General features: G+C 36.0%; 1 protein-coding gene across 2 annotated transcripts; it reads left to right on the top strand.

Moving 5' to 3' along the window:
* The first annotated feature begins 5,430 nt into the window (after positions 1 to 5,430).
* hamp (hepcidin antimicrobial peptide) lies at positions 5,431 to 9,475 on the top strand. Of its 2 annotated transcripts, none has more exons than XM_065298941.2 (3): positions 5,431 to 5,727; positions 6,036 to 6,122; positions 9,015 to 9,475. In XM_065298941.2, exons 1-3 carry the CDS (start codon positions 5,641 to 5,643, stop codon positions 9,111 to 9,113), a joined length of 273 nt encoding a protein of 90 aa, XP_065155013.1. In that variant the 5' UTR covers positions 5,431 to 5,640; the 3' UTR covers positions 9,114 to 9,475. The 2 variants fall into 2 exon arrangements, with proteins under 2 accessions (XP_065155013.1, XP_065155012.1); XM_065298940.2 differs by having other exon boundaries at positions 5,435 to 5,727; positions 6,033 to 6,122.
* Positions 9,476 to 10,118: the final 643 nt, after the last annotated feature.

The raw sequence follows: 10,118 nt of genomic DNA, 5'->3' as shown, positions 1-10,118 counted from the left end.
AGGTTGAAAAACTACATAGTGTTGCTTTAAATCATTGTCGCTTAACTGGGGTTGGGGTTAGATCTGGGGTTTGGGTTAGGATGTACTTTTATGTATTGGTTTTTTTCATGTTTTTCTTCCACTTTTAAAACTATTTTTGCCTGGAGTTGGGTTTAGAGTTGGGGTTTGGGTTATGATGCCTAAAAATGTAACTGAAAGTGATTCTAACCCCAAGCAACAATGGTAAGAAAATAGGAAAAAACTATGAGAAAACAATACAAAAATGCCACGAAAAGAAAGTCGTGCCATGGAAACAAAAAACTATTTATAGAAATTTGTGTTCAAGGCTTGAAAAAAGCTGAATTTTGTACCATGGACACGAATAAATGAATCACATTTTTGTGATTATAACACGACTTTTCGTGAAATCAAGTTTTTTGTCTTGTTTTCAGTAAAAATATCTAAATATTCTTAAATTAAGATGCTTTTTCTTGATGACCAAAACGACCCAATAAAAAATATCAAATTTAAGTGATTTTGTGCAAAAAAAATCTGCCAATGGGGTAAGCAAATGTTTCTTGAATTCTTCTTGAATTTAGTGTTTAAGAAAAATGTTCAAGATTTTTTGCTTACCCCATTGGCAGATTTTGCCTGATGAAGATCAGTTGATCGAAACGTTGCAACGCAACTTTCATTAAATAAATTTTGTTCAGCAAGCAGATAGTGTGCGGGAATTGTCTTTGTATATTTTGAGACTTTTTGTCGTCTTATCCTACGCACCTATCTATTGACTTCAGGTGTGCGACGCTAATTTGTTTGAGCTCAACTGGTAAAGAAATATCCAGCCACAAGCAACATTTTTATGCATTGTGGTAGTGACTTGTGCATCAGTAAACTGACATTTTAGTTCAGAATACACAAAAGATTATTTCTGTAGAAATCAATCTACACTGGTTGTGCTGTAATTAGCATTTTATTTCATATCCTATTGTTCTACAATGTTTTGTTGAAGTGTCAGGTTTAGGTTGGGCTATAACACAACTTTATTTTGTATTGACCATTAGGTAAAGATATTGGCCCACACTGCACTGCTTACACCATCTGCTGTTTTTAAGCTGGGTTAAAACAATGACTGAGCCAATCAGGTTTATAAAGTCAAGTATCTTCACTGACCTCTGGTTCTGATAACAGAACCTCACTTATCATCTAAACAAAAGAAACAGCAGGTGCTTGTTATCTGATGTGAACAGAAACAGCAAGGAGCTCCTTTACTGACCTAAAGTGCGTGGTTCTCATCTGCTGTTAGCAGATAAACAACCAACTATTAAAAAAGATTGACATTTACATAAAAATACTGCACCTTTTTCAATAATATAAGTTCATAAATTGAAAAAATCCAGATACAGTACTCTACAATAATTCAACATGAAATCATATTGACTTTATTTGCATGTAAGTGTTACTTACTTCATCTCTAAAGCTACTTTATAAACTAATTTTATAAAAATACGTGTTCTTGGCATCATGTGAAGCTATGTGCATCATGCGTCATTTCAAAATACGTGCCTGCTGCAGACGCATCGAAAGGGTTTATGATAAAGAGACGCTCACGTTCACAAAAAAAGACGCTCACTTAACACTAAACTCTGATTACGCATGAGATTAAACCAGTATGTAAGTTAACTCCTAGCATTGCATTGTGACTGAATCTTTCAAACATGGTAAGGAGGGTCACATCAAAGGTATTCAGGCCAATCACAAAATACAGATTAGCTGCCCAATCAGGGACACAGCTTTTTCAAATCAATGAATTTTGCAACATCATTAAGAGAGGGAAATCTGGAGCTACAAAAATGTATGGTATGTGAAAAATAATGTGTTTTTTAACCATAAACCACGCAAACACATTGTATTACACCAAATACACAAAATAACATTGTTTTTAGCAATAAAATAGGTGCACTTTAATGTCAGGTTTAATTGTTGGTTAGAAATATGTTGTTTAATTTTGCACTTGATTTTAAAAATGTCTGTATTTCCTTATTCAAGCAGATAGGACTTTAGTCTTGAAAGACTTTAAAAAACTGCTCGAAAGTGTTTTAGAAAAATGGACACATTGTGGTGCAACTTCCATAAAGGGACTTTGGTGGTATCCATACAGAAAAAAAATGTCTAAAATAATGTGTCAAAATGTGTCAACAATGTCATTAAAAGAAAAATGATACATACTTTATAATAAAGTGTAAGTGCACACTGTAAAAAGTTTGCTGCAGCTGTTTCCCAGTAACTTACTGTAAATTTTAAATTGATGTTATTTACTGGCAACAGTTTGTTCAAAGTTAAATGAACATTATACATTATTAAGTCTATGTCTTTAGAGAATAAAACTAAAATAACAGCCTTATGCAAAGCATTCTGGGAACCAAAAATCCTCATCAACATTTTTCAGTTTTTTCCCTCAGATTTTGGTTCCTAGAATGCTTTGCATGATGCTGCTATTTTAGTTTTACTCTGTAAAGATTTTTTAAATATTCATTTAACTTTGAACAGACTGTTGCCAGTAAATAACATAACATTTAAATCTAAGCTACTGGCAAACAGCTGCCAATAAAACTGTCATTTCTACAGATTTCTTGTGCCCGTGTCCTGAGACAAAGCTTGATGTTTTGTTTTTTTATTCCACCTCTTGTAATGTTTTTTTTTGTTCCTTTGTCTCTAACTGAAGATCAATAGCTCAAAGACATTCAAGGATTCAGTAACCAAGCGATTTAAAAGCTTTCATTCAGCATAAAGGCTCTCTAAGCAATGAACACCCAGTTGGAGATGTGGCCTAACATTTAATGTTTTTGCCCTTACATGTTGAGCCATATGGAGCTCATATGGAGGACACAAGTTTGAATTTGCTCTCTATATTATGATTGTTTGTTTTCTGATGCATCTGTCCAACAAAAACACGCTGTGTTGACTTTAAAAATGGTGAAACCAAATGTTTTCGACTTAAGGCAAAAATATCGATTTTCACGTTTTGGTGATGAAAACAATGCTTTGGAAATTATGAGTCAAATGACAGGAAAGGAGATTTGTCCGGTTGTGGGACAGAACAAGCGACAAAGGGGTCATTGACCCGGGACAGAGGGAAAGAGAGAGGGCTTTGGCGCCTGTCAGGTTGACAGTAACCGTCACGCTGGAGCCTGCGTCTGTTTGACCAGAAGATCACGGCTGATAGCTCTGGCGTCTCTTTCTAACAGACATACAAATGTGTGCTCTTGAGAAATACTGTTTTCTTGTAAAATGCACAAATCCAAACCTGTATAGCTCAGTGGCAGAGCACTGCATTAACAGCGCTAAAGGTCATAGGTTTGAACCTCAGGGGAAACACATACTGATAAAAAGTGTATACCTTGTAAGTCACTTTGGATAAAAGCATCTATAAATGTCAATAAACTGATCTGCTTTGAATTATATCACACCTGTGCGTGTATCATGAAAATGTTGTTTGTTATAACGTCTCAATGTTTATTCTCATAGCACATACAACATGAAGATCAGGTGAACAGTGAAGATTTCCAGATGAACCATCCTGTCATGACAGATACTGCAGAGGAATAAACTGGTATGCAACCAGTTTTACTCTTATTAGGGTTTGGTAAGGCATAAAAGATTGGCTAGAAAAATTGTAGCTGATGTCACTTCTGGTTCATTGGTCACACTAGAAATGAAAGCCCAAATAAGAGCGCATTGCATTGTGGGATGCATTATTTTGTGCTGAGTGCTCTGCACATTTTGACAAATGCAGAAGGTCGTCTGCATATTCTGTGCATATAGAAAATAAACATGCCGTGAAGAAAATACACACTATATGTTGGAGAAATAATGCTGGCACAACAACCACACAAATGCACATTGCAGTGCATTTCATCAGGAATATTATTGTATATTTTTGAAATAGCAGTGATTTACTACAATTAATACAGGTAGATGAAACAGAAATAGAAAAAATCATCCATAATGATCATAAACGACTTGGTTTACTAAATAATTAAAAAACAAAAACGTGGCCCTTTTTAATGAAAATTTTGTCATTTCCAAAATAATAAATGGCCAGCCGCCGATGTCCTCATGATTTTTATCTGCAATTTAAATACTTCTGATGAGAAAAGAAGAACAATAAGTAAAATCGCTATTCATTCAGCATGAGGCCATACTCGCTTATGATTATCGACATTATTGACATTGACTTTCAGCATCAATGTGTGCAGGCAGATGGTTATTTTTTTTACACACCTCATGAAGTTTTCCTGAGGATGAAGCAGAATGAGTTTGTTTGCTCGGATGTTAATAGTTCTGGTTTATATTTACTTGCTGCAGTGAACTGTTAATGACGCTGAACAGTACGTGTTTTGTGTCAGATTTGCAACACTTGTGTGTTTATACCCTGTTATTATAATGTGCATACACTGCTAATTCTCAGTCGGCGTTAACAAAGTCAAAAGCTATTAATACTTTAATCCAGTATGTGTGAGTGTAATGTTTGAAGGTGATTAGAGAAAATGTCTGTAAATCAGATCATTCCCACACTCCTTTAATCTGTCACGCACCCCTGCTCTCTTTAATCTGTTTTATCACTTTCTTAAGGAATTTTCACACAACCATCTTCTTTTGTCCTTTAAAAAGACAGAGGGGTTATCAATCTAAGATTTAAAGCAAAGACCTAATCTATAATGCTTTGATTTTATCCAGCGCTTTAGTTTGAGGTATCTGATATGATGCTTGTGAACTCTTTGTGTGTTATTTTTTGTATTATGTACAATCATTGCATTCATGCATTTGGCTTTCAAAGTGATTTACAGTGGATTCACACTATACATTTTTTTTTTATATGTATGATCCCTGCATGAAATCGAACCCATGACCTTTGGTTGCTAACGCAATGCTTTACCAATTCAGCTACAGAAGCACTTTATTATAACGAATTAAATAAATTCAAAGCAACTATTGATTTTGTTATAAAATTATTATCTTTTATTTTATTAGTTGGTTAGTCGTTTTGGGTTAGGCTACATTCATCTCCTTTATTAATCCTTTATTAATTATAGGCTATGCATTAATCTATTTTTAATAATCTACTAATTTGTGTTCTTGTATCTTACTTGCTATAGAATTACAGTAGCATCAAGGTCATGGGTTCACGCATACTGATAAAAATGTATAGACTGAATAAATGCAGTGTAAGTAAAATGGGATAAAACTAAGCATTTTCCAAATATATCAATTTAAATCATCAGTTAGCATACTGTAGCGGAAAATACTGGCACTGGCAAATTCCAGCGCACGTCTCGAGGTGTCGCGCAGAAATCCCGCAGTTGCGTAAAGAGAAGCTGACGGGAAGAGTCAAGCAGGTCAAAGGCTAGAAATGACGCCCTCATCGATGAATATAAATATCAGAGCACTGACCATCATGACTAGTGTACACGACTGACCAATAAAGTTTCAGAAAAGCTTTAAAAGAGGAAAAAGGAATAACTTTTCGACAGATCATACATCTTATAGTTAATGCGCATTTACGCGTCTTGCGCAAAACTTCTACTGAGCAGAATCAGTCATTAAAACGGACAAAGTCATTCAAGAATTTGACAAGGGACCAACATCACATAGCAGATAATGAAGCTCACGCGTTTCTTTCTCGTTGCTGTGTTCGTCGTTGCGTGTTTCTGCTTTCTCCAAACTGCTGCGTCTCCATTTACACAGGTAAGATTCTGCACATGCGCACTCAAGGGCGCGGATAATACAGATTATGATCTATTGCATTTAAAACACATCTTTAATGCATTGCAACTTAAAACATCTAAAATAACATTGTCTTCTTGTCAGAATGTCTTGATAATTAACATTTAAATAGTTACAATGACAAGAAACTTTATTCTTTTTCTTATGCATATCATTGAGCATATTAATATGGAAACTACTAATCTGTTTAGAACTAAATAATGCTTATTTATGACTTCATGAAAATAAATAGGTTATTATAAAGTCTCACTGTCTGTTTTTAATAGGAGGTACAACATGAAGATGAGATGAACAGTGGAGCACCACAGGTGAACTACCACAGCACAGAAACTACACCTGAACAAAGCAATCCACTGGTATGTAAGCAGTTTTTACTTTGTTGGCATTTGACATCACTACAAATACTCATTCTTAACCTTAAGCACGAATCGCCCCATCCTTTAGTAATAAACTAAGTATATATTAGGAGTAACTAGTCAACTTTAATTTGTGTTCTGGTTGTGAATGATTGCAATGTGGGTTGTTCAGAAGAGGTATAGGCAGGGCCCCCTTAACCTAATGTGAGGCCCTGGGGCTGAGAGGTTTTGGAGGCCCCCCATACCCTCAATTAATAGTCTCATTTAAAAAAAAAAGTGTAATATCTAGGTAATCTACATCACAAAATGCATTAGTTTCTTTCAATACATACAACAGTGAGTTTTTCCTCTTTGACCCAGAAAACACCATAATATCATTATTAACATATCACTGAGCCCACTTGAGCATAAACACAAGACACTTTATTTAACAACCACACACAGCAACTTGTGGTGAAAATAAAACCAAAATGTGTGAGAGTATATATGTTTATAAGCTTTATGTTTATATAGTTTTTGGAATATACAAATTTGCAGAAAATTGCACACTAACTAAATGCTCACCACAGTTTTAAAAATATAAGTGACAATGCATTAATGTTAACAAAAGATACGTCTTTATAGACAGAATCTTGTTTTTTAATCAGTTATTTATTTTGTAGGCTATTGAAGATATAGTATGCATTGTATTTAGTATTTATGCATACTACGCGCATGTAAAACGAACACGTATGAATATGCACAAAACAGACAGGGAACATACCTGTATATAAGATCTTTAGATAAGGAGATTATAAATATGGATGGTGCTATCAGGGGATGATCATTTGAAATGGTCTTTGTCGCGCTTTGACTTGCACATTTACCGTTGCGTCGTCTTTCTAAACCAACAGATGTGTGTACTGTGAGCTTACATCGCGTCAATCGCTGCGGCTGCGCACGCGTCACTGATATAAACGCGAGTAAACTTAAACTTTATGGGGCGGTTTCCTGGACCAGGATTAGCTGAATCCAGGACTAGGCCTTAGTTTAATTAGGAAATATACCAAGTTTTAACAAACATGCATTACTAAAAACATTACCTATGTGCATTTTGAGGGAAAACAAAGGGCACTGATGTATTTTAAGATATGTAAGTGCAAGTTGTTTTCAGTTTGAAGAGCTCTTAAAAGTGTTTAAGTCTAGGACTAGTCTAATCCCTGTCCGGGAAACTGCCCCTATAACAACGAACAGCATTAATATGTCCGGGAACTCCTTTCTTTATTTGGCGGCACAGTATCTTGCGCACAGTTGGAGAGACTCCTGCATGCCAGCTGTACGAGCACAGAGAGAGCGAGAGCGCGCGCGAAAGAGAGAGAGACCTGCACCTCAGTGCTTATTATGAAATTTCAGAAATTACTCTTTACTCTCTCTGTCACACTCAGTCTAACATGCAGGAATGCCAAATTGACAACGCGGACTTAATTACATTACGCGGAATAGAAAAATCTGTTACGTCTGATATTTTATTTCACGGTAAGTTACCACGGACCAATCAGCAGCCATGTAACGTGCAGTTAGAGTGATTGACAGATAACCTGACAAGTTACAAAACAATATAAACGTGAACTTGGGAGGCCCCTGAACTTGGGAGGCCCCTGGGCTTCATCCCAGGTAAGCCCGTGCATTAAGGCAGTAGCGCCTCACTGCAGAACACGACATCCAGGGAGCGGGGTTGGATTTAGATCCAGGGGCGGAGCTGGATCCCGATCCAGAGATCCCATTGGTCGCCAGTTTTACCACAAGACACGTCATACACGTGTTGCTGCGTAACCATTTCCGCATTAAGTCGTAACTAAATTAAGTTATTATTTTGACATAAAAACTAACTTTACTTATGACTACAATAAAAGTAGTGCCTTTAGGGTGAAATGTAAGTTTTTTGCTATAATGTTTTGGAGTATAACATTTCGGGTAAGCCTACTATGATCTTACCACATGCAGTTTAAGACCTATTAATGGATACAGTATTAATATGCATAATTATTAAAATATATAGGCTATGGCATGTTATTTAGAAATTAATAAATTTAATGTTTATCTTGTATGGACTTTGAACTTGTTTTAACGCGTCTTTGCTTACAGCCATTAGGAAACAGGTTTCCCTCGTAGATGGTTTACTTTTTTTTTTATTTGCTAATAAAAGATATCAAATAAATTTGTTTATATATTTACTCGTATAGGAATAGCTGTGTAATAAGTGGGATAATGTACAAATAAATCCCTTCAATGATATCAAACTGTCGGGAACGTGTCCTTACCTCCCCTTACACCTAACTGTGATACTTTCTAAATTATGAATCTTTCTCAACTATATTATTAATCAAACGTACACTTAAATTGATAAGAGCAAACGTTGGTGACCACAGGTTGCAACTAATTGCGGGCTGCAACAACGCAAATATACTGGTTCATTTGGCGGAACAAAGTATATAAAGTGGGAGGAGTTGGATCTAGATCCAACCCCGCCCCCTGGATGTTGTGTTCCGCAGTGAGGACCATCTCCATTAAGGCGGCCTTGGGTATAGGCCTACTGTCTTCAGACACACAGTTTTGCAGATGATAAAGCTAAAAATTACATTTGTTTAATAGACATAAGCCATAAGCAACCTCAGTGCCTTAGTAACGGCATAGAAAATATAAAATTTTATGTATATATATGACTTGTGCCAAAAATTATGCTTGATCTTTTACCGCCTTTATAAACACAATATGCCAATCTATATTAATACCACCAAACAAGTATTAAGAAATACCCCTTCACTGTGGTAAAATCACTGTACCGTACAATAATACAGTGTTTCTGGTGGGTCAGAGATCACTAAAATCTCATTTCTCTCTTTCTTTCCCTAGGCACTGTTCAGAAGCAAGCGACAGAGTCATCTTTCCATGTGCAGATATTGCTGCAAGTGTTGTCGCAACAAAGGATGCGGATTCTGCTGCAAATTTTGATCATATCGACATATTAGAGAGTTATAAGAGCTGCTTATCCCAAGTTGGACATTAACTTATTTTATCTTTTGAAAACCTCCTGAAATTTGCCTATGGAGCAGAAGAGGAAATCTTTTATGTTTAAGGCACAAAACGGGTATAAATGCGGTGTATTATTGCTGAATGCTTTCTACTGCTTTGTAAAGTGTTTAAAATTTGTAACAACACAATGAGTAGAAATGTTGCTTTGTTCTTTTGTTAGTGCCTAAAGAATGTAGGTTTTTTTATATCTTTTGTACATATTTTTACACCTGTATACGTAAATGTTTAATCAATGATTGTTTAGTAGTGAATTTTTTTTAAAAATAAAACCAGACTCCTGATTTGTTCAGTTTTTGTGGTGCAGCTCTAGGGGGCGCTAAAGCCCCAAACACAGCAACACTGAGACACCAATGATGTTATATTTTATGCCAACACCTCTGTGACAATCACAGTCTGCCGCATGGCTCTGTTTCAACACCAAGTGAGATGCCCACTGTCTACTGCTTACATAGACAGCTGCGCCTACATGCTTACTGAAATGAAAGCTCATAAGTGATTTGAAATGATAACATACATGGGCAGCTCACTAGACACAAAACACATACGGTTGCTTTCAAGTACCTCTCAGTGCCCAGCTTTCTCATCCTACAGTGTCTATAATTCAAGGCGATCTCGCCTCATCGCAGGTTATTGGATATTTTAGAAATTAAACGGAATGGATGAAAACTTTAATCAGGGCAAACTACCAATGCAAACATAACGCCTGGCTCTTTGTCATGCCTGTTGTAGGCAGCACCTGGAGTCGTTCGTTTTAATTAAGTACCAGGGAATGGTCTCTCTATCTCTTTCTCCTTCCCTTTCTTTTCTGTGTCCAAGTGTTGAGGATTTGTGCGGTTGTGACCTACAGTTGATAAAAGATTTATTTGGGGGTATTACTAAATAAAGGAACATTTTATATAGTCTGTGTGTGCAACACATTCTGAG

The sequence above is a fragment of the Paramisgurnus dabryanus genome, chromosome 13 (genome assembly GCF_030506205.2).
Source record: "Paramisgurnus dabryanus chromosome 13, PD_genome_1.1, whole genome shotgun sequence".
Lineage (NCBI taxonomy): Eukaryota > Metazoa > Chordata > Actinopteri > Cypriniformes > Cobitidae > Paramisgurnus > Paramisgurnus dabryanus.
The sequence above is the reverse complement of the archived record's forward strand: the minus strand, read 5'-3'. Positions and strand labels throughout refer to the sequence as shown.